The sequence below is a fragment of the Malaclemys terrapin genome, chromosome 1 (genome assembly GCF_027887155.1).
Source record: "Malaclemys terrapin pileata isolate rMalTer1 chromosome 1, rMalTer1.hap1, whole genome shotgun sequence".
NCBI lineage: Eukaryota > Metazoa > Chordata > Testudines > Emydidae > Malaclemys > Malaclemys terrapin.
The window spans coordinates 344092045-344117626 of record NC_071505.1 but is presented as its reverse complement, the minus strand read 5'-3'; the positions used below and the strand labels follow the sequence as shown (position 1 = coordinate 344117626).

Here is a 25582-nt window from a genome sequence, read left to right as displayed (position 1 = left end):
AAATTTGTATTTTCTTTTGGCTTTCACTGTCGCAGAAGAAGTAAGCTGTAAACCCAAAGGCTTGCACGTTTGGTGGGATTCTGGGGAATGTGCAAAAGCTGCTGGGAAGAGGCATTAGTTTCAGGGTCCAGGCATTTGGACTGCAGTGGTCCTGCTCCCCATTGCCTGAGGAGTGTCATACATGAGGTCTGCCCCTGGAGTGCTGGCCCAGAGGCTAGAAGCCAGGAACAGTGGCTAAACTCTCATAGTAGTCTCAGTGTCCAACAGGGGGAGTGTGACCAGATCTGTCAGAGCATCCTAGGCTAATAATGGACCAGTTAGGAAGTGTAGCAGAGGTACTTTTGCAGAGCTGGGATTAGACAATATTAGAAGTGTCACAATGTTGTCACGATTTAAACATGAATGGAATGTTACTCACCTTCCAAGGAACTGAGAAATTTGAGCTCTTTTAAATAATGCCAAGCTGGTGACCAAAAGGAGAAAAAGAATGCCTCCAGTTACAGTTCCCAAAGTTATGTCATTATTGGAAACTTGGAAAGAAACAAACACAGAACATTACACTTTGCATTCAGGACTTACAGATACAACTGTAATCAATATTTAAGTAGCAATCATAGCTTGTCCTTATATGGAGGGTGCGTATCTCTCTCTCTCACACACAAACAGACAGAGCTATCTCATGTGTAAATTATGTAACAATACTAGCAAATAATGTTTGTCAGGACCCTCAAACATGCAGACTTTGCAAAAACACATCTGTCTAATTAACGGTCTGAGGAAACCTCTTGCTTAACCTTTGAAACTGCTTGCTTAACAAGTTTTTTTGATGGACGTTATTGTTATACTAACACAATAAATAAGTATCGGGGGTAGCCGTGTTAGTCTGTATCCACAAAACCAACGAGGAGTCTGATGGCACCTTAAAGACTAACAGATTTATTTGGGCATAAGCTTTCGTGGGTAAAAAACCCACTTCTTCAGATGCATAATAAAGGGGGAGAAGTTTGGGCTAGATCAGGGGTTCTCAAACTTCATTGCACCATGCCCCCATTACGACAACAAAAATTATTACACGACCCCAGGAGGGGGTTGCCTGAGCCCATCCAAGCCCCACTGCCTCAGGTGGGGGGAGCACAGCCAAAGCCTGAGCCCCACTGCCCTGGGTAGGGAGGCCAAAGCCAAACCCCAAGGGCTTCAGTCCCAGGCAGGGGGCCTGTAACCTGAGCCCCCCCACCCAGGGTTGAAGCCCGAGGGCTTGGGCTTCAGTCCCAGACAGTGAGGCTTGGGCTTGAGTCCCGGGCCCCAGCAAGTCTAAGCCAGCCCTGGTGACCGCATTAAAACTGGGTCAAGAGCCACAGTTTGAGAACTGCTGGGCTAGATGGATCACTTTGTGGACACATCTGAGGGTCCCCAATGGCAGACAGAAGATGGGCCATCGGACGTCTGTCACTGTACCATTTGAAAACCGCTCCAGACTTCATTAATTATTAAGGGTTGGGGTATTTTACTAACCTGTTGCAGATGTGTGTAAGTGCTTGAGACTAAATAAAGTGTAGCTTTAAGTAAGAGCACTCTTGTACTGCTTGTGTCAACCATCTATGGGTTGGATGGCTGTGACTTCATTGATTTATTTCCTGCCACTCCCTTGTGAAGAGTAAAGTTATCAATAGCTTTGGGTTCAGAAAACCTTGGGTAATAGGCAGACATTGTTAGAAGTTCTGTGAAGCAGAACTGTCTGGGCCAGTAGGGTGCTAAGAGAATGATGTTGGCTCTGTTGCAATGTATCTTCCCTACGACCTGTGGAAGTAGGGGAATGGAAGGAAAGGCATACTTGAGGTCAGATTGCACCTTAAAGACTAACAGATTTATTTGGGCATAAGCTTTTGTGGGTAAAAACCTCACTTCTTCGGATGCATCCGTGCAAAAAGGATGCATCTGAAGAAGTGAGGTTTTTACCCACGAAAGCTTATGCCCAAATAAATCTGTTAGTCTTTAAGGTGCCACCAGACTCCTTGTTGTTTTTGTAGATACAGACCAACACGGCTACCCCCTGATACTTGAGGTCATTCATCCAGGACAGCAGACGGGCATTTCCCTGGGAGCCGTGACACATGGCTCCTCTGGAACAATGTAGGTGAAACTTTCTGATCGTTCGGGATGCAAAAAGGTGTATCCCACTGTGTAAATATCTCACTTAGGACTGTGTTGTGGATGTCCCACTCATGGTTTGCTGAGAAGTTTCTGCTTAGTCTGTTGGCAAAGGTGTTGTGAACATAGGTGCTGGAACTGGGGGTGCTACCCCTGGCTTGAGAGCCATTGAACCAGAATGATCATATGATATGATAGGACTACATCATATGGCTTCTCAAATACAGAACAGAAATATTGATTGAACACACTTCTGGCTTTTCTGTATCATGATGCAGTTCCTGATGCACCAGTTCCAGAGACTGACGGCTTCCTGACAGAGGAGACAAGATCTTGCTCCTCTGTGTTTGTTTATATAGACCACAGTGGTGATATTGTCTGACATTATCTATATGTCGAGCAAGTGTATGAGCAGAAGGAAGGTCTAGCATGCAGACCACCCTCAGCTCCAATGTCTATATGTAGTCTGGCCTCTCATGGGGTCCAGGTACCGGGAGTAGTGTGGTTGTCCATATGAGCACCCTACTCCAGGAAGGAGACATCCGTCACAATGATGGCTCTGGGGGTGGGAGGACTGAATGGAGCACCCACCAGGTCCGTTTCCAGGTTTGACTACCAGTCAAGGGAGGTGATACCTCTGGTAGGAATGGCCACCTTGTTCGGTTGATAGATCAAGTAGAGCCATGCTTGCAGGCACTGCAAGTGAAGCAGGTGTACGCAGCCATGCAGATGAATATAATTAATATAATTAATGGATATAAATGAGAAGCTAGGAACTGTAGAAAACTGACAAGGAAAACAAAAGGACACAAAGAGAAATTTATGAGCCAGCAGAGGTCAGGACAATAAGTCAGAATTGTTTCAGGAACAAAAATAATTCTAAAAGTGGTATTGGTACATTACTAGATACAAATGATAGACTTATTCATAATGCAGAAAAGTCAGAAGTGTTCAATAAATATTTCTGTTCTGTATTTGAGAAGCCATATGATGTAGTCATATCATATGAGGATGATTAAACACTTTCTATTCTGATAGAAAGATATTAAGCAGCTCCACTAAAGTTAAACATTTTTAATCGGCAGGTCCAGATAACTTGCATCCAAGAGTTTTAAAAGAGCTAGCCAAGGAACTCTCTTCCAGAATGTTAATATTGATTTCCAATAACTCTTGGAATACTGGGGAAGTTCCAGTAGACTGGATGTAGCCCACAGAGCTAATTTAAAGGTAATTTATTCAAGTTGCTTGCTGTGATGTGGAGGGCTGCGAAGAATTTGATCTTCTTTTGGGTGGTCTTTGCCTACATCTTTGGGGATCATACTGTCACTGGCCACTGTTGGAAGACAGGATACCTATATGGACCATTGGTCTGACCCAGTGTTGCCATTCTTTTATTTTTTTAAATTCCAGCCTATGTGCACAAGGTGTGGAAAAACTCAAATCCCAAGAGATGATGCATGTCCAGCCAGAGGAAAAAATGTGTAATAAATCCACAAATTATGGACATTTTGTAGCTGTTTACCACACCAAAGCACTCAGGGAGTTGACTTATATTACAGATAATCAAGAACCATTATTCTTGCGATCCATCACATGTGATGACACAGAGTCTTCCTGGAGAGTGAAACTGAATATTCACGGAAAGACTGTTGACTTAAAAATTGACTCAGGAGCTGATTTTACAGTCATCTCAGAACGGACTTACAATAACCTTCAAGCCCTCACAAAGCTGAAGTCACTTGACACAGCTCTGACTAGCCCTGGAGATACTCTGAACTGTCTGGGCCAGTTCACCACAAAAATAACTTACAAAGACAAAACCTTTGCATTCAGGGTGCATGTGATCAAAAGCTCAAAGACCACCAATCTTCTCAGTCGCAGTGTGGCAGCCACAATGGGCCTAGTAAGAAAGGTGGAAGAACTTTGAAAGGAGATCCAGTAAAAATCAATGTAAGAGACAATGCTGCACCATAAAGTGTACAAAAACCTGTATCAGACAGACCTTGGAAGAGACTAGCTGCAGATTTATGCAAATTCAGAGGACATCATCACCTGATTGTAGTGGGCTATTTTTCCAGGTATATAGAAATAATGTACTTGAAAGACATAACATGTTGCAGTGTTATTGATAAACTAAAGTGCACTTTTGCTCATTTTGGTATTCTAGAACAACTAGAACAGACAACGGACCAAAATTCAATGCAGCAGAATTTAAGTCATCCTGAACAAAATATGATTTTGACCATATTACTAGAAGCTCACATTACCCACAAGCAAATGGAAAGGCTAAGAGAGCTGTACAGACAGCCAAGAAAGTCCTACAGCAGAAAGATCCATTCCTGGCAACTCTGACCTACAGATCAACACCACCAGCAGCTACTGGATATACTCCAGCCCAAATCCTGATGGGAAGCCAACTCAGAAATCTGTTCCATCTTTGGAAAAGAATCTATCCCCAAAGTGGCCAGACGTGAAGAGAGTAGCCAAATTGGATAAAAGAGCTAAAAGAGCTTATGAACACTTTTACAACAGACATCACTCAGAACTGCCAGGTCTAGAATCTGGTGACTGTGTTCTGGATGGAGAAAAAGAATGTACAACTGCACCCATCGTAAAGAAAAAGAATATAGTGCCCAGATCATATGTGACCGTGGAGAATTCAACAAAAACTGTCAACAGCTACAGTTTGTGCCTCAGAAAGAAAAAAGATGACGACGACTCAAGGATTCCAGACTGATCACACCTAGTCATTGCAACTAATGGACAGTCAGATGACCAAGTTTTTACATATTTGGGTCATGTATTAGAAAACCAATAGAATTCGGACATGCTTAACAGACTGATCCGTACTGAACTTCAAAGACAGCATGATAGTGTAAATTTTGCAAATGGTAGGAACGTAGAACTTAAAAGGGGAGAGACTGTATTATACTGTTTCACCACTAGGTGGCACTGTGCACAGCATTGTTATTTAAGCTAGCCTCAGCCATCTCTGGCAGAGCATTCAAGGGTCTTGTGATGAACACATTTGATGTACCTTGCTAAGAAGGAAGCTCTGTAGCCAGTCCATATCTGGTACATGGGCAAGACACTGGTTAGCAAACTTTTTAGAAGTGTGGCTCTCTTACAGATACAGTGGATTCATTTATTAGCAAACTCTCAATTTCCAGTAAAAAGTTGCCATTATCCAGAAGTTGCCAATAAGTGGAAGGCAGGTTTGCAGGGCTGCAGCGAGGCAAGGAAGTGCTGGGATGTGCTGAGTCTGGTCCCCCACTAACAGGAGAGGATGCGGGTACCCTAGGCCATTATCTCTTGTGTGGGCAACAGGTCCCCAACTGCTGGCAGGTATGCTGCTGCCAGGGATGTGCTGAGCCCAGACCCTGGTGCTAGAGCAGGACACAGCCTAGAGAGTGCAGGAAGAGATACTGTGCAGACCCAGTGCTTCCTCCCCTGGCTGCAACCTGCCTGTGGCTGAGGCCTTTCCTCCTGAAAAAAGTTGTTAGTAAGCAGCATCCTGTTGTCAATATCTGAATCTCATTAACATTAAAGTCAATGGGACGGAATTGGTTCCCCACAAAATGTTGCTATTAAGCTTCAATTGTTAATATCATGATTGCTATTAAGCAGAATCTGCTGTATTTTAAAACCTGGTGACTCTCCAAAACCAAATACCTTTAGCATTAACGAACTCAAGACACTAGGTTCAAGAATTCAGGACACTAGATTAAAGAGGTACACTAGAGTTTGGATGGTTTCACAAGATTCAACTACATACAGTTTGCGTAATTATATCCTCAATATAATCTGGATTTTTAAACCTGTACTTTGAAAATACTGGAGGGGTTGCCGTGTTAGTCTGGATCTGTAAAAAGCAACAGAGTCCTGTGGCACCTTATACACTAACAGACGTATTGGAGCATAAGCTTTCGTGGGTGAATACCCACTTCGTCAGATGCATGTGGTGGAAATTTCCAGAGGCAGGTATAAATATGCAGGCCAGAATCAGTCTGGAGATAACGAGGTCAGTTCAGTCAGGGAGGATGAGGCCCTCTTCTAGCAGTTGAGGTGTGAAAACCAAGGGAGGAGAAACTGCTTTTGTAGTTGGCTACCCATTCACAGTCTTTGTTTAATCCTGAGCTGATGGTGTCAAATTTGCAAATGAACTGAAGTTCAGCAGTTCCTCTTTGGAGTCTGGTCCTGAAGTTTTTTTGCTGCAGGATGGCTACCTTTAAATCTGCTGTTGTGTGTCCAGGGAGGTTGAAGTGTTCTCCTACAGGTTTTTGTATATTGCCATTCCTAATATCTGACTTGTGTTCATTAATCCTTTTACGTAGGGATTGTCCAGTTTGGCCGATGTACATAGCAGAGGGGCATTGCTGGCACATGATGGCATATATTACATTGGTGGACATGCAGGTGAATGAACCAGTGATGTTGTGGCTGATTGGGTTAGGTCCTGTGATGGTGTTGCTGGTGTAAATATGTGGGCAGAGTTGGCATCGAGGTTTGTTGCATGGATTGGTTCCTGAGTTAGAGTTACTATGGTGCGGTGTATGGTTGTTGGTGAGAATATGCTTAAGGTTGGCGGGTTGTCTGTGGGCGAGGACTGGCCTGCCTCCCAAGGCCTGTGAAAGCGAGGGGTCATTGTCCAGGATAGGTTGTAGATCACTGATGATGCACAGGAGAAGTTTTAGCTGAGGACTGTAGGTGATGACCAGTGGAGTTCTGTTGGTTTCTTTCTTGGGCTTGTCTTGCAGCAGGAGGCTTCTGGGTACACATCTGGCTCTGTTGAGTTGTTTCCTTATTTCCTCGTGCGGGTATTGTAGTTTTGATAATGCTTGGTGAAAATCTTGTAGGTGTTGGTCTCTGTCTGAGGGGTTGGCGCAAATGCGGTTATACCTCAGTGCTTGGCTGTAGATGATGGATCGTGTGGTGCGTCCAGGATGGAAGCTGGAGGCATGAAGGTAGACACAGCGGTCGGTGGGTTTTCGGTATAGGGTGCTGTTAATGTGACAGTTACTTATTCTTACCATAGTGTCTAGGAAGTGGACCTCCTATGTAGATTGGTCCAGGCTGAGGTTGATGGTGGGGTGGAAGTTGTTGAAATCATGGTGGAATTCTTCCAGAGTCTCCTTCCCATGGGTCCAGATGATGAAGATGCCATCAATGTAGTGTAGGTAGAGAAGGGGCGTGAATGGATGAGAGCTGAGGAAGCGTTGTTCCAGGTCAGCCATAAAAATGTTGGCATATTGTGGGGCCATGCGGGTGCCCATAGCGGTGCCACTGGTCTGGAGGTATATATTGTCACCAAATTTGAAATAATTGTGCGTGAGGATAAAGTTACAGAGCTCAGCAACCAGTTGTGCTGTGGCATCATCAGGGATACTGTTCCTGACAACTTGTATTCCACCTGTGTGGGATGTTTGTGTAGAGAGCCTCCACATCCATAGTGACTAGGATGGTGTTTTCTGGAAGATCACCAATGCATTGTAGTTTTCTCAGGAAATAAGTGGTATCACGGAGATAGCTGGGAGTGCTGGTGGCGTAGGGTCTGAGTAGAGAGTCCACATATCCGGACAGTCCTTCAGTGAGAGTGCCAATTCCAGAGATGATGGGGCATCCAGGGTTTCCAGGTTTGTGGATCTTGGGTAGTAGATAGAATAACCGCGGTTGGGGCTCTAAGGGTATGTTGATTTGTTCCTGTGTTAGTGTAGGGACTGTCCTGAGTAGATGGTGCAGTTTCTTAGTATATTCCTCAGTGGGATCTGAGGAAAGTGGCCTGTAGAATTTGGTATTGGAGAGTTGTCTGGCAGCCTCCTTTTGGTAGTCAGACCTGTTCATGATGACAACAGCACCTCCTTTATCAGCCTCTTTGATTATAATGTCAGGGTTGTTTCTGAGACTGTGGATGGCATTGCGTTCTGTACGACTTAGGTTATGAGGCAAGCAATGTTGTTTTTCCAGAATTTCTGCCTGTGCACGTCAGCAGAAGCATTCTATGTATAGGTCCAGACTGTCATTTCGACCCTCAGGAGTCCATCTTGTACTATTGGTGGGGGCGGGGGTATCTGTGTATCAGTGCACTGTTCAGTGTTATCTTGAAAGAATTCTTTGAGTCGGAGACGGCGAAAGTAGGCTTCCAGATCACCGCAGAACTGTATCATGTTCGTAGGGATGGTGGGGCAAAAAAAGAGTCCCCGAGATAGGGCAGACTCTTCTGCCGGGTTGAGTGTGTAGCTTGATAAATTGATGATATTGCTGGGTGAGTTAGGGGTACCACTGTTGTGGCCCCATGTGGCAGGTAGGATTTTAGACAGCTTACCGTCCTTTTTCCTTGGTAGAGAGGTGAAGTGTGTAATGTAGATCTCCTGTCTTATTTTAGTAAAGTCCGGAAAAGAAACGGGTGAACCACCTGATCAGCATCCTATACAGCAAACAGGAAAACATCAAAAAAGAGCTCTCCAACCTGGAGTCTTTCATAAACCATCAACCTTACATAAAAAAGGTTTGGCATAGTAATTCATATCACATGGAAACTGGTAGGTTTAGCAAATAATGTTTCCATATCAGTCAGTAGCATATAAAACCATAGTGCCTGAGAGAGGGTCTTTGTGAAAGTAAAACTGGAAATGTGACTTTGTTGTACTAACTTTTGCTTCTTCAAAAGGGAATATGACTGTTTAGAACTCTGAATGCCAGATTCTGAATGACTGTAGGCAGGATAAATGTGGTAACATAAAGTTTGCCAGTTAGATAGACTATGCTTTAATCATTTTACTGTTTTGTTTTTTTAGAAGAGCCTGAAGAAAAAAAAGCAGTATTTGGTCTAAAAATTAGAAGGAAGCTATTTGTTTAACAAAACACAGGATGCTGGTCAGTAAAACGAAGGAAAAAATCCAAATGTGTATTAACTACCGCACCCTAAACCGCCTTACTGTGGTTGACCAATACACAATGCCCCAAGTTCAAGATGCCTTAGACTGTTTGCTGCAAAGCCAGTGGTTCTCTGTGTTGAATCTTCGAAGTGAATACTACCAAATCCCTCTGGGAGAAGAAGATAAGAAAAAAAACGCCTTCATCTGCCCATTAGGGTTTTATCAGTTCGAACGCATGCCCCAAGGAATTTCTAAAGCACCTGCCACATTTCAACATCTTATGGAAAAAGTTGTGGAAGACATGAATTTACTGCAAGTGTTAGTTTATTTGAATGACCTGATTGTGTTTGGAAAACCTTGGAGGAGCATGAAGAAAGACTTCTTAAAATGCTTACTAGGTTGGCGAATGATGGTTTAAAGCTTTCAATTAACAAATGCCAGTTCTGCAAAACCTCAGTAAAGTATGTGGGTCACATCGTGTCCCAAGAGGGTGTAAGTACTGATCCCGATAAAATAGAAGCACTCCCTACATGGTCATGTCCAAGTAACTACAAAAAACTCAAGACCTTTCTTGGGTTTAGTGGCTACTACCGCAGATTTGTGAAAAACTATGCTACAATTGTAAAACCTCTAAATAATCTTACCAAGAAATACCAGTTCAGCAAAAACAAATCTAAGACCAAAAATAAGGGGAGGTCCCCAAAGCCTCCTGTGCAAAGACACTATGGCCCTTTCAAACCATTTGGGCCACGGTGGGATGAGAGATGTGAAAGGGCTTTTCAAAAAATCATTACTTGCCTAACTCATGCTCCGGTCCTAGTCTTTGCTAACCCAAGCAAGCCGTTTATCCTGCATACTGATGCCAGTTTGGAGGGTCTGGGAGCAGTCCTGTACCAGGAAGTGAAAGGCAAACGTAAACTTGTAGCCTTTGCCAGCCGAGGACTGTCTAATAGTAAAACTCGCTATCCCACCCACAAGCTGGAGTTCTTGGCCTTAAAATGGGCCATCACTGAAAAATTTCAAGACTACTTGTGTGGTGCTCAGTTCCAGGTGTGGACAGACAACAACCCCACTAATTTATGTGTTAACAAGTGCTAAGCTGAATGCTACAGGACAAAGATGGGTGGCTGCTTTGGCTAGCTATGACTTCAGCATTCAATACCAATCAGGGAAAAGCAATGTAGATGCAGATGCATTGTCCAGGCGTCCGCAGGCACCAGAAGTTGCAGTAATACTCAGGGATGGAGTAAAAGCTATTTGCAGTGTAAGTCGCCGAAAGCCAGAGGCCCATGAGAGCCTTCATGGATGTGTTGCAAAAGCTTTGGGCCTGCCCCCTGAATGCGTGCCTTCTGCTTCAGTGAACTATATTGCATTGGACCAATCTCCCTTGCCCATGCTCAATGCAGCTGACTGGCAGAAAGCCCAGCTGCAAAATATTGACATTCGTAATACACTACTTGCCAAAAGGCAGGGGCAAAGCCCAGCTGCGGTTGTCCCACCTAACCCAGAGGGTAAACTACTATTGAAAGAATGGACCAAACTAAAACTAATTCAGGGAGTGCTACACCGAGTAACCACAAACCCTTTACAAAAGCAACGTGCTCAACTAGTGCTGCTGAAAAAGTACAGAGCCCTGGCCATGAGGGCCCTGCATGATGACTTTGAACATTTAGGGATGGAGAGGACCCTGAAACTTATTCATAGTAGGTTCTATTGGCCCCGAAGGGCTGAAAATGTTCACAGAAAATGTAAGACCTGCGCTCAATGGATTCAAAGAAAAACTCTGCCCACAAGAGCTGCAGATGATCTAAAGAACATCACCAGCAACAAACCTTTAAAGCTGGTATGCATTGATTTCTTGTCTTTAAAAGTAGACAAGAGGAATGTTGGGAACATTCTAGTAGTAACTGACCATTTTAAGTGGTATGCGCAGGCATATCCCACACATAATCAAAAAGCCACCACTGTCGCTCAAGTATCGTGAGAAGAATATTTCTCAGTTTATGAATTCCCAGCCCGAAATCACTTGGATCAGGGGCGGGATTTTGAGAGTCACCTTCTGAAGAAGGTGCTGAGGATAGCGGAAATTAAAAAGTCTAGGACAATGCCTTATCACCCGCAAGGTAATCCTCAGCCAGAAAGGTTCAACCGAACCCTATTAGCTATGTTGGGGACTTTGCAACCAGAGCAGTAGGCAACCTGAAGACAACATGTCGCATTTCTGGTGTATGCCTACAACTCCCCAAGAAACAATGCTATGGAAGTCACCCCATATCTCTTGATGTTTGGGCAAAAACCAAAATTACCCATAAACCTGTGCTTTGGTGTATCAGAGGATAAAAATAGCTATAAAACTCATCAGCAATATGTATCCCGACTAAAAAAAAAGCTGCGGGATGCTTATCACTTAGCTACATCTGCGGCTCGAAAGGACGCAGACCGCAACAAACATATGATGCTAGGGTACGTTTGCAAGAGCTCCAGCCGGGAGACAGAGTCCTGCTGCGAAATTTGGATATTGCCGGCAAACACAAAATAGCTAACAAATGAAAGGCAATACCTTACTTGTGATGAAAAAGCTAGGAGACCTGCCGGTCTACAAAATCAAACCTAAAAAGGGTCCTGGGCAGACAAACACAGTGCATAAAAACCTTTTGCTCCCTGGGGGAAAATTGGTAGGCACCTCTTATGAAATGGGCCACAACAAGGCAACCAGGCAGAACAAAGGTGCTGGACCAAAGCCGCCATCCAACATGGACAGCCAACCCCCTGCAGCTAACCTACCCCTATGTAGTACATCTGAAAGTAAGTCTTAAAAAAAAAAAAAAAGAAGACACAACCACTGTGTATCCTGAAATAAAGACGAAATTTCAGTCTCAATCAGCTAAACCAAAAAAGAGCTCCCCCTCTTCCACCCTAAACCCCATGGCGGAAGTATTTAGGCTCATTTCTGACACCCCTGTTTTGCTGGTGGGACCCCCCATGTGATGACACACACAGGTTATTGGACAGTGGAGACATACAGGTGGAGAATTTCCTGGGTACCTTGGACCCTCCACTGTTAGAACTAAAAATTCAGGGGCCTATGCCAGTAGCCAAGGGGCCCTCAAAAAAAACCTCTCCATCCATCGCTCAAGAGAATGTCCCCCCTACCACAGCAACAAAAATTCTCAATAAACAAAACAGGGTAACAAAACCAGTAAAACGGTTAACTTATAATGCACCTGAGGTGACTAGTAAGAAGCCAATACATTTAGCACACAGGTTTGTGGAAGCTAAAGTGGGCTATCTAAGGCCCTTTAAAGAAAACCAGTAAGTTGGTATAATAGGGAGTGTGATTTGTCGGGATGACAAATTCTTGGCTGGGGGAAGGATGTAAGCAGAGTCAGGATGAGCTCTATCCTGACATCTGGAGGTAAATTGTGGCGAGTTGTGAAAAAGAACTTCAGGGCTAATCTTGTTTGCATAGGCACACTCACCCCACCTAGCATGGGCCGAAAGGGTCACTTTGGCTGCTGTGGGATCCCCAGTTTCTCTGTTATTGGGGCAGGAAGAATAAAGTGTTGTTACCCTGATTATGTAAATCTAGGACAATAAAACTGTTTTATGACAGAGGGACTCGCCATCAACTAAGTAGCACTCGCTAGACAAGGAACATGGGTTCCAAAACCCAGTGAATTGAGAGAGGCTGGGGACAGGTATTTGTACCTGATGGTATGGGCCCCTTTTGAGGGCCTGAACTACATAAGAACATAAGAAAGGCCATACCGGGTCAGACCAAAGTTCCATCTAGCCCAGTATCCTGTCTACCGACAGTGGCCAATGCCAGGTGCCCCAGAGGGAGTGAACCTAACAGGCAATGATCAAGTGATCTCTCTCCTGCCATCCATCTCCACCCTCTGACAGACAGAGGCTAGGGACACCATTCCTTACCCGTCCTGGCTAATAGCCATTAATGGACATAACCACCATGAATTTATCCAGTTCTCTTTTAAACTCTGTTATAGTCCTAGCCTTCACTACCTCCTCAGGTAAGAAGTTCCACAAGTTGACTGTGTGCTGCGTGAAGAAGAACTTCCTTTTATTTGTTTTAAACCTGCTGCCTATTAATTTCATTTGATGACCCCTAGTTCTTGTATTATGGGAATAAGTAAATAACTTTTCCTTATCCGCTTTCTCCACATCACTCATGATTTTATATACCTCTATCATATCCCCCCGAAGTCTCCTCTTTTCCAAGCTGAAGAGTCCTAGCCTCTTTAATCTCTCCTCATATGGGACCCATTCCAAACCCTTAATCATTTTAGTTGCTCTTTTCTGAACCTTTTCTAGTGCCAGTATATCTTTTTTGAGATGAGGAGACCACATCTATATACCGTATTCGAGATGAGGGCGTACCATCGATTTATATAAGGGCAATAATATATTCTCAGTCTTATTCTCTATCCTCTTTTTAATGATTCCTAACATCCTGTTTGCTTTTTTGACCACCTCTGCACACTGCGTGGACATTTTCAGAGAACTATCCACGATGACTCCAAGATCTTTTTCCTGACTTGTTGTAGCTAAATTAGCCCCCATCATATTGTATGTATAGTTGGGGTTATTTTTTCCAATGTGCATTACTTTACATTTATCCACATTAAATTTCATTTGCCATTTTGTTGCCCAATCACTTAGTTTTGTGAGATCTTTTTGAAGTTCTTCACAGTCTGCTTTGGACTTAACTATCTTTAGAAGTTTAGTATCATCTGCAAACTTTGCCACCTCGCTGTTTACCCCTTTCTCCAGATCATTTATGAATAAGTTGAATAGGATCGGTCCAAGGACTGACCCTTGGGGAACACCACTAGTTACCCCTCTCCATTCTGAGAATGGACTACCAATTGTACCTCCTTCTCTCTCTACTGTAAAATATCAGAGCTAATTTTAATTCCATTAGGAGTCTAGTTACAGGCTGCTAAGCTGAATTCACTTTGGGCCAATGGTGCAAGGCCTACTACAAGCTGCAATCACTAAAAAGCTGGCGGAGCGGTTTGCAGGACTACTGGAGCAGCTGGCGAAGCGGAGCAGTTCGCGGAACGGCTGGTGAAGCGAAGCGGCTGGTGAAGTGGCTTTCAGTAAAGGCTGCAGCAAAGCCCCATGAAAAGATGGGGCAGTCAGCCTCGGACCACATAAGGTGCGCCTTAACACTGCTGTGACCCCCCGGCTGCAAGGTAAAACTCTGAAAATAAACTTTTGAACTCTGGGGCTGCACTAACCAGGGACAAAAACTTTTGGGTTGTTGGACATTTGGATAATTTTTGGGTTGCTGGACTCAAGAAACTTTTGGGGTGTTGAACTTTTGGGACTTTGGGTAATTTTTTCGGTTGCTGGACTTAAGACCCTAAGGAAAAAAAAATACTGCCAAACTTACTTGGGAGGCTAGGTCTTTTGCTCATGGTTTGTGTTATAAATCCTGTTTGTGATGTTTCCCCAACATAATGCCGCATTGTTTCCCTCCTTTATTAAAAGAATTTTGCTACACTCAAACTCCGTGCTTGCAAAAGGGAAAGTATTGCCTCTTAGAGGCGCCCAGGGGGTGGTATGTAATTGTCCCAGGTCACTGGGTGGGGGCTCAAGCCAGTTTTGCATTGTGTTATTAAAATGAAACCCCTAAATACTGAACCCAGCCCTTGAATACTGAACCCGGCCCTTGTTGCTGCCAACTCAGACGGGCAGAAGGGTTACATTTTAATAGAAGGTGGATAAAAATTGATGATTTAAAAAAAAAACAGATTTTTTATTTAAACAAGATTTTTTAATTTAAAGTAACTAAAGTTTTATTTTATTAAAAAAATTAAAATTAAATTTGAGATTGACAACCTATGTTAAAGGCCTAAACTTATTACAATCTATTAAAATAATTTAACTACAACAACAATATTAAGCAATACATTTTTGCTGCCAAGTTTAAAGAAAGTCAAACCATTGAACTGGTGGAAGTCACTGGCTAAGCACCTGGAACCAGAGTTTGTTCAAGTTCTAAACCAGCTTTTGACACCAGTATCCTCTTCTGCAGGTGCAGAGAGAATATTTTCTTCATTTCAGTTTATTCAACTAGTTCAATTCAATGACTAGTTTTTTTCAAATTTAAGAAACCAGTGGGAGATTAAAAAACAAAAACTCATTTTCCTCTTTCAAAATATGAATAAAGACTATGTATGAGGGAGGAGCTCTACTAGTTCTAAAATTTTGAAGGCTTCAGAGACCACAAACAATGAAACTTAATTCGCCAACTCCAGATAATACTTACTTTCTTTAAGAGATCTGTTTTAAATGCAAAACATATTTTAATATATTTTTTACATATCCATAGAATTCAAGCTAGTTCAACTTAATAAAAAAATTAATGTGGCTTGTGCATTTTTAATTGAACCAGAATTTCCTTCTAAAAAGAACTTGACACAAATCTCAAATAAAAAAAAAATCAATCATCAGCTGGTAAATAAGAAATGCAGCCCCCCCTTGGAGTGCTCTAAAACCCCCTCAGTAACCCTATTTCCCTCAAAATCACCATACCTCGGCTCCCCCGCAAAACACTAACTCTTTGTGGAGCCCCCACCACCTTCCCTGTTCAAGCATCCTTAAAGCCTTCTGTGGGTCCCGCCCTACCCCTCCACACTATCTCTGACCACACCATGACCCCCAAACTCCCTACTCCACACCTCTCCCCCTCCTCTGTTAGTTTCGGTTTTGATCCTGCCAAATTATTGGTCCTAGACACACACCAAAGTTGGGTTTTAAAGTATTGTTTATTAGGTGGCCATCTTCGTCTGAAAAAGAACAAGGTGACCTCCATGTTGTAACAGGTTCTTGTTCCCCTACGCTGAGAAAAGGCGGGAAAACAGAAAGCGCGGGAATCTGTTGTTGCGAAGCAACAGGTTCCTATAAAGGCAGATGAGGAGAGGAGCCAAGGGGGCTTGAGCTCTTGAATCTTTGGGACCTCAGGTATCCAATGCTCTTTCTGTGATATGATACACCCTGTCACACTGGTTACTGGCCTGCAGTAACCACTCGCTAAATAGAACTGTTGTTTGAAGTTTGTTGTTATTTTCTTTTGGGAAGCATACTTGCATGCGCGGACTTGGTCTGATTAGTTAGCTCAGACTTGCAACCATAGACGATGCAGTGGGGCATGGCGGGGGGGGGGGGTCTAAGATAGGGTTACATACCTGTCTTCTTCACCTGTGATCCACCGTGGGTGTCCAGTGTCGAGTTTGTTGGTGTGAATTCTGCAGCCTCTCCATCAGCAGCATCTGAAAAGGTAGAAGCACATCTATGCCTTATTGAGTGTGTATGCTTGTGTGTGTGTTTCCATTCCAAATCTCCAGAGTGTTAATCCATTCCCCCTCCCCTTCCTTCCCTCTCCTTTAGTAAATAAAGTGTTCTTGTGAGTTTGCATCTGTGTGGTGGTTCCTTTTAGTTTTAGCTCTGATAGACGGGCTTAAGGGGGAACTCAGTGGGAGGTATACTGTAAGGCTCCCCGAAGTCTTCTGGTCAGATTGGCCCCCTTAAAAGAGAAAAATCCTTACACCTCCCCCATCCTGTTCAGCCTCTGCCCCCACAAAAATCATTCTCATCCCCCCAAAAACTCAGTGGACCTGGCTCCTCATTCCCTGCGGTGACTCCCTCTGAATCCCATCTAGTGGGCCCTCCCACCAGCCCTCCTCGTGCCTCACTGAATAGGCCCTCTTCCCTTCCCCCTGCAATGCCACACTGCTCCCCCCACACATCCCCGCCCTCCCTGGGAGAGGCACCACTTAGCCTTCCCCACCTAAACTGATCTGACCAAGGGCAGGAGCAAAGTCCCAGCATCAGCCCGGCCATGGAACCCCCAGGAGGCAGCTCCACCCCAGCAGCTCCTCTCACACACCAGCCAAGTACCGGCCTCAAGAGACATTACCTCAGCCACTTCCCACCCAGCCCCTTTTCCAGCTCACCCCTTTCCAGCTGATGCTCAAGGTCACCCTGCTCCAGGATCCATACGCCTCACAGCCTGTCACCCCTGGCTCTAACCCCTCCCTGCCCCATTCCTTGAACCTCCACCTTGGTCGTCTGTGCTCAGTTTTCCCTGCCCCTGAAAGAGTCCCTTTCCCCCCTTCCCAGTTTGCCTCCATGAACCCCCAGGCCCCCAGCCCCTTTCTGCCTCCTGCCTGGTTCCGGGCCCTGACCTGCTCTCAGCAGATCCTGCTCGTAGTCCTGCTCTGGCACCTCCTGAATCTCCCGTCCTTGCACCCTGCTCCGGCTTCACAAATCCCCCACCTCCTTGATTTACCCCCAGTGCTCCCTGCTGTCCCCAAGCCCCATATTCCCCCTCCCCTCAAGCCCCTGTTCCCTGCATTGTGCCTCAGTCCTGCTCCTCCTCCTGTTCTGGCCGTTTTCCCTCACAGCCCTGCTCTGACTCCTGACTCCCCCCTTCCCTGCTTGGCCTCTGCCTTGCAAGCATGACCCCAAATATCTACCCGCTCTGGCATCTCCACCAGACTCCCTGCCCGTCTCACCTGGGCTGAGGAGCAGGAGCAGGGCCCAGACCTGCAGCCCCATCCCCGCGGCTCCTCACAGACACCGGCCAAGCACCTGCAGCAAGAGCAGAGACAGTGTCTCCCGCCCCCTCGGCTCAACTGCCCTAGTGCCAGCCCTGCTTCAACTGCCTCAGACCCACGTCCCCTCTCCTCCCCTCCCCTCCCCTCCCTCCAACTGCCTCAGGGTCAGCCCCCTGCCCTCCAACTGCCTCAAACCCACGTCCCCTCCCCTCCCTCCAACTGCCTCAGGGCCTGCCCCCCCGCCCTCCCCTCCAACTGCCTCAGACCCACGTCCCCTCTCCTCCCCTCCCCTCCCCTTCCTCCAACTGCCTCAGGGCCAGCCCCACCCTCTCCCTCCAACTGCCCTAGTGCCAACTCCGCTCCAGCCCAACTGTCTCAGGCCCAGCCCCCGCCCGCTCTGCTCCTATTGCCTCAGTGGCAGCCCCAGCCCTCCCCTCCCTCCAACTGCTTCAGTGCCTGCCCTGCCCCCTCCCCTCTCTCCCGCTGCCTCAGCCCCACCCCCTCTGCTAAACTGCCCTAGTGCCAGCTCTGCTCCAGCCCAAGTGCCACAAGCCCAGCCCCCTCCTCACCCCTCCCACTGCCTCAGGCCCAGCCCCCTCCCCTCTGCTCCTATTGCCTCAGGGCCAGCCCCACCCCCGCCAACTCCCTCAGTGCCAGCCTGGTCCCCTCCCTGCCTCAGGCCCACCCCAACTGTCACCCAATCCTATCCCCGCCCTTTCCTAGCTGCAAGACCCTCCCACCCCACGCCTGAACCTGCCGTTTGCCACGTCCCATTTGCCTCACTCCCCCCAAAGATACCTTGGTGGCTCCCGCCCTGATTGGCTCCCACATGAATCCCCCTCAGCCAGCCTCGTTCCTCTCTCCTTACTCCACCCTACCATGCAGTGCTGCCAACTTAGCAATTTTGTTACTAGATTTAGTGACTTTGGTTTCCCTAGCAAGGAAATTAATGCCAAAGTGACCGGGAACAAATCAAGCAACTTTCACTGCCGATTACGGTGATATTCAGAGAAAGAAGTTGCCAATTTGTATAGGCAGCTCAATAGTTTTAATAAAATCAATTCCTCGCTCTTCTTACTACACCAAGTCAATGCCATTACATCTCACTTGGGCATGTCCTCGGGACTTCTTGGGCTGAGAGGCTGAATGAGACGAAGGGTTTGACGAGAGCTCCTGGTGGCAGAATAAATGCTTAGCACGTAACTGGGGCTCAGCTTCGATTCCTTGGTGGCAGGGAGGGGGTGAAAAGCCAGATCTAATGGGGTGGGGAGGCTGGAAGGGAAAAGGATACAACTGCCCCTATGGGAAAAAATTATGATCTCTGCTTAGTAAAGGCCATTAATGATCAGGGCAGGTGCTACTCCCTGGGTGAGGGTGATGCAAGAAAAAACATCTGTCAACAGGTCTTTGAGCCTTTGGCCACTGAAATGTTAACTGATCAAAATCCCCCTCCAAGGAGTGGGAAGCTGGCTTGTCTAGCTGAGCAATTCCTTGGCACTCTGTTGAACCTGCCCGCATTACTTGCTTCTGCGCTCACCCTGCCCGGGCGAGAGGACACTCCCAGGTGCTGAACAGAATGCAGAAGCAATGCTGGGTGCTTCCTCTCCAGTTAGTCTTGGCAGCAGCTCTATTGGTGTCTCTCAGCTACTAGGGGACTGGCAAGAGGTTTCTGGCTGTCCTGGTTACACGGGGCAGGGCTGGGGTCCCCCCTTGTTCTTAACCTGGCATTTGGCTGCCTCTCCAGCCCTCTCTTTGGGGCTCTGCTCTCTGGGGCATGGCCCAGATTCACTTAGCCCCTGCAGGTATGATCTGTCCCAGGCAAAGCGAACATGCCTCCCTAAGTCACCTCCTGTCCCTGTGGGCCCTGCTCCACTTCCCAAACCACCCTCAGTGCATCGCCCGCCCCCTCAAGCAGGCCATGTTCTGCTCCTTCCAGTTCCACCTTCAAACCTATTTGCATTGCCTTCCCATCTCTCCCATCTATGAATCCCCCATCTGCAAGCCACATTCTGCCAACTCATGACTCTACTTTTTGTTGATGTTGACAGAGTTTCAAGAAAACAATCTCTCCATGAATCCCATGGAGATGGCACTAACACTGACCCATGAAGGGGCATCGGCAGCAGGGATCAAACCAGGGAACCCTGTGGAACTAAATGCATGAGCTGCTAATGCATGAGATAAAAGACATATCTTTTAGCCAAGGCTGCTGTAGGCTCGTCAATCTCTCAGGGGCCTAACCACCACTAGAGGGGGCCAGAGTGCCACATCAAGCACACAGGTGTTACAAGACAAACAGTACTTTTTCTATTTTCCCACACAGTGTCTCATAGAAAGGTAAAACAAGTAAAGCATATATTGTCTTTTTATGTTCCCACATTTATCTTGTTCATAGTCTATCAGGATTTGGCATTTAGTGCTCAGTCATACTCCATTCAAAAAATGATTCCACTTTTCCAAAAGGTAGAGTTTAACAGCATAAGTATGTTATCTCTCCAGTTTTACTTTCATATAGAGCTCCTCTGAAATAGTGTCACTTTATATTTTACTGACTGATTTGGCAGCATTATTTGTTAAACCTACTGTTACAGGGTCCGCACAGGTTTCCGCCTTCTTGCCTTGTGCTTAGGCTGGTAAAATAAGAGTTCTCATGCCTTCTTCTGGAGTTTCACCCTTGTGCTTTATTTTACAGTGCCACCGTGCAGTCCCCTTTATCCCCCAATAGTTATCCCCTTTCTAACCCGTTCCAGGGTCTCTTGGCCCTTGAGGCTCCCTTCCTGTGGTGAGGAGACAGAGCTGTAGCCTCCTGTCCCCTCCTAGGCTAGCCTCCCAACTGAGTGTTGTTCAGGGCTTTTATAGCCCTCCCAGCCTTCAGCCCAGCTGTCACTGCTTAGCTCAGTCTATTGCAGTGAGCCAGCCCTTATTAGGACCCACAGCTGGGCTCCCTGCTGGCTGCTTTGAGACTCTGCCCCTGGCCTCTCTGCCCGAAAGCAGGGCTTAGCCAGCATTTTAGCAGGGCATTCAAGGGGTTTCACCCCTGCCCTGCCACACCGACATATTATTCGGTTTTCCATATAAAATTTATATTTTCTCCATTAAAAAGATTCAGGAAGAGAACATTAAAGTTGTGCCATTAATCATATCAAAGTCAAGACATTTCAATTTTTAGTTGTAGAAAAGCCTTAGATCAGTAATTATTAGGTTTCAGTGTTAACAGCCAGTTGACGAATTAAAGTAGTTCTCACTTCTGGGAGTTATTATTTCAAGCTGTTTTTCAAATTTCGGAGGAGATTTTGTAAGTTTTTAAAACGTTTTTAAAAATTTTCTTTCAACCATTAGGGCTAGAAACACAATTTTAATAATAGCTTGGTTATATTCTGGAGCAATATTGTACAGTTAAAGGGTTGAGTCTGTGGAAAATATATTCATACCAGTCTCTGCAAAACTAAGGTAACTATGAGGAATTTTGATTTCCTCAGGAATTTGGTCAACTCTCTTAGATCTAAAATAGGTCTGTTAATTCCTTTTGCTTTGAGAATACAAAAGTAGCAGGAATAAACAACTTTCCCCTGAAGCACAACTGCACTTCCTTTATGGCCCATCCCATACGAGTGACCGGATCTCCTGCTGAAGGACAATCTGGTGAGAGGGGTCCCTGAAGAGGGACAAGGGATTGGAAGGAGGGGTAGAAATGAACTAGAGGGCATATACCAGTTCGAGCATGCTTGAGACCCACAGATCTGGTGTTACATGGGCCCAAGCACTTAGGAAGCAGATAAGCAATTTGTAAACAAGAGGTGGGAAGGAGATAGAACTAAAGTAACTGGCACACTGCCCTGGACCAACCCATCAAAATGCCTGTTTAGATGAGGTAGCTGGAAAGGATGAATATACTGATGCTGAAGAGGAGGGTAGTGGACGTTGTCTCCTGTCCTTTCTCCTTGTTGGAGCTTGAGAACAGGGAGTAAATCCCTGGCATCTGTATGACTGTTGTGGAGGGAACTGTTTCCTTTTTGTTGCCAGAGTATAGATTCCAAGTGATTTTAATGTTGCCCTGGAATCTTTCAGGCTATTGTCCGTCTTATCCGAGAACAAAGAGAGACTTTAGAAATGGAGATATTGGATAGTCTGTTAGACCTCTGGGGGAGCCCAGATGACTGCAACCACAAACATCTCCTCACAGAAAAAAAAAAACCACTTACTAACCTTTCCTTAACTGTTGTTCTTCAAGATGTGTTGCTCATGTCCATTCCACATTAGGTGTGCACATGCTGCATGCGTTGTCACCGAAGATTTTTCCCTCCGTGGTATCTGTTGGGCCAGCTCTAGCACCCTCTGCTGCCATGTGCTCATGCACCTGTATAAGAGGCCCAGCTGGCCCCACACACTCTCAGTTCCTTCTTGCTGGCTAGCTCTGACAGAGGGGCAGAAGGGTGGGTCAAGGATTGAAACAGTGCTCTACCAAACTTGGTGTCATCCATAGCCTGCTGGGTGATGATGTAGTGGGAGGAGAAAGTATGTCCTGATGACTAGATTACTGCCCTGCAGATGTCCTGTATCGGGACTGTGGCCAGAAACACCACTGATGAAGCCTGAGCTCTCATCAAATGGGCAATCAAGATGGCAGGAGACAGGGCGCTCGCTTACTCATAGCATGTACAAATGCAGGAAGTGCTCCAGGATGAAATTCTTTGGGCCAAAATTAGTAGGCTTTTGATCCTGTCTGCTATTGCCACAAACAGCTGCATGGATTTATAGAAGAGCTTGGCTCTCTCAATGTAGAAAGCCAGACATCCAGAGTGTGTAGACAGTGCGTCTCTGTATTCTTTTGCAGTTTTGGGAAGAAAACTGGCAGGAAAATAGCCTGATTACTATGAAACTGCGAGATTACCTTTGGGAAGAATGCTGGATGGGGGCTCAGTTGAACCTTTTCCTTAAAGAACACCGCATACAGGGGTTCAGATGTAAGGGCCCTGATTTATGAGACCCTCCTGGCCAAGGTAATCGCTACCAGGAAAGCAATCTTCCAGGAGAGATACAACAGAGGGCATGATGCCAGTGGCTCAAACAGAGAGTCCTATGAGTCTGTCTCATTGGCCACTGTGACCACAAGGATCCTGGGGGTGGGGGGTTGGAATATAGGTATTTGTATCCCTTGGCAGGAAGATAGTACTTTTTCTCTGCTCTTTTTGAGGTTCGAGACAGAGAGGATGGGACCCATAATGGCCTCATTGAGGAATAGGGCCACCTTTGATGGGGCCGCCGTGGCCAAAATGTCAGACTGTGGGAGGACTCTTTAAGCACCTCCACCTCTAGCCCCACATTGGAAGTCACCATTTTCAGTAGCTCCTGGTGAGCTCTAAAATCATCCTGTGGCACCAAGCTGCTCAGTCCCAAGACGGCTTCATCTGGGGAAGAGGAGGAGGAGGTCTGCCCTGGGTGGGGGGAGCCTTCCTCCTCTTCTTTTGCACCTACCATATCCCGCAGGCCTGAGTGTTGGTACTGGGCTCGGTACCGGAGTCTGGGTCGGGTGCCGCATGGTGCAGTAGAGGAGCCGTTCTCTCGGACACCACCGAGTATGAACGGCTGGAAGGTGGTCCCGGTACTGGGGAAAAAACCCACAGATTCCAAAATGGTGACTGGACCTGCATCGGTCACTTTCCTCCAGGCCAGGTGCCGGGGGGGGCACTTGCACCAAGATCTGGTGGAATGTAAGTCACGTACTGGTGATGGCTCCTTGATTGGGTGAAGGTCTTCACCTCCAACTCTGAGGACAAGTCCGCTTGAGGAGGCCATGGGAAGGCGGTACCCCTCACTTCCACTACCCAGTGCCAAGGGTCTGGGGAATGGTGCCAGAGTGGGGAAGTCTTCACTGATGTCAGCAGGGCTGGTTTCCCTCTAGTCGGTACCAGAAAACATGGTGCTGGATAGGAGCTTGGGGGGTAAACAAACTCCTTCTGCTCGACATGCTTGCTGGTGCCAGGATTGCCTTATTGGGGTGGGTGGTAAAAGGAGAATCAACAGGTCCCTGGCTGCTACGAAGGCCTCCGGGGTGGATGGCACTGCAATCCCGCTGGTGCCATGATGTCACCCTGGTGTCAGTGGATGGTCTGGCACCGGGACTCAATGGCACCTGCAAGCAGGGCAGAGTCGATGGTGCCACTTGTGAAGTGGAGCTGGGGGAGTGGCCCAACACAGGTCATACTCTACTACACTCACCTTGCTTGTCCTTTCTTGATTCCAGGGAGTGTCCCCTCTCAGATAGTTGTTTCTTGTGCTTCTTTCTCAGTACTGGAGAAGGGGAAAGATGCTGAGAAACCTGTGTTGCTGGAGGAGCATTCCATACCAAAGCTGAGGAGCTCGGTGATGAGTCTGACCGGCTTGGCTCTGACACGAGTCTAAGTGCGGCTTCCATCAGGATAGCCCTTAGCCTAGACTCCCTGTCCTTTTTTGTACAAGGCTAAAATTCACGGCAGACTTGGCAACACTTTTGTATGTGAGCTTCCCCCAGACACTTAAGACAATTGGAGAGTGGGTCGCTCACCGGCATAGTTTTGCCACAGGAGGCACAGGGTTTGAAGCCCGGAGACCAGGCCATGCCCAGCCCCAGGGGTGGAGGAATCCCCTCTAAGCTACAAGAGGGGGTTTACTATGTACACTATTACTATATACACTATGTACACTTATACTAAAAAATAAAAACGGAAGGTAACTACATTTGAGAATAACGGAACCACTGATGAATGCCTTGTGGAAACAAGAGAAGTTGTTCCAGCGACCGTCACGGGTAGTAAGAAGAAATTGAGAGGGTGCAGGGATGGCCAGGCCCCTTATACTGGTGCATGAACGTGCGGCACCAGAGGGTGCTAGAGCCGGCCCAACAGATACCACTAAGGGAAAAATCTCCAGCGACAGTGCACGCAGCACACGCATATGTAACATGGAATGGACGTGAGCGAGCACTCAAAGAAATAGCTGATGCCATGTTCAAGCAGCCAAGTCTGTGCCTTCTAAACTGTCCTGGAGAGCAGTTCTGGTAATCAGCTTGACCTCTTCCACAATTACTGCAAACTCCTGCGTAGAGTCCTCTGGTATCTCATCTTTAAATTTTATAACATTTTCCCAGAGAGTGAAGTCTTAGTGAATCAGGAATGCCTGTTGGTTTGCAATCCTGAGTTGCAGACTTCCTGTGGAATAAAGTTTGCATCTAAACAAGTCTAATCTCTTTGAGTCTATTCCTTTCAGCATTCATGTTTGGTGTCTTTGTCTTTCTCATTCATTAGCAGCTGACACCACCAAGGAACCTAGGAGAGGGTGAGAGTACAAATACTCATATCCCTTACACCAGCATTTCCCAAACTTGGGACGCCGCTTGTGTAGGGAAAGCCCCTGGCGGGCCAGGCCGGTTTGTTTACCTGCCGCGTCCGCAGGTCCGGCTGATAGCAGTTCCCACTGGCCGCGGTTCGCTGCTCCAGGCCAATGGGAGCTGCTGGAAGTGGCGGCCAGTATGTCCCTCGGCCCGTGCCGCTTCCAGCAGCTCCCATTAGCCCGGAGCAGCGAACCGCGTCCAGTAGGAGCAGCAATTGTCCGAACCTGTGGACCTGGCAGGTAAACAAACCGGCCCAGCCCGCTAGGGCCTTTCCCTGCACAAGCGGCGTCCCAAGATTGGGAAACACTGCCTTAGACAGAGGGGATGTAGTACCTCCTCTCAACACACTTTACTGTAGGAGGCAAGGAGGAGGGTGTCTACCACATTATTTTAACTACTTCCATAATGGCTTTATTAAATGCCAGAGTCACACTGGTAGCGACCACTGATATCAAGATGTCCACCAACTTGTGAGACCACTCACACATCTCTTCTGTCTGAATGTCAAGAACACAGGCCACCTTTCTCAATAGATCTTGATGAACTCTGTGGTCCTCTGGCAATGGTGAATCGCTTGCTGCCCTCAACAGCTTTGTCTGGTGACA

At 46.5% G+C, this 25582-nt stretch overlaps 1 protein-coding gene across 1 annotated transcript in view; it reads right to left on the bottom strand.

The window, feature by feature from the left end:
* Positions 1-414: 414 nt before the first annotated feature.
* Positions 415-25582, bottom strand: part of LOC128830152 (disintegrin and metalloproteinase domain-containing protein 20-like) — a 211708-nt gene continuing 186540 nt past the window's right edge. The window contains exon 19 of the mRNA XM_054015911.1: positions 415-530. Coding sequence (XP_053871886.1) covers positions 415-530 — 116 coding nt within the window. The remainder of the gene's footprint in view (positions 531-25582) is intronic.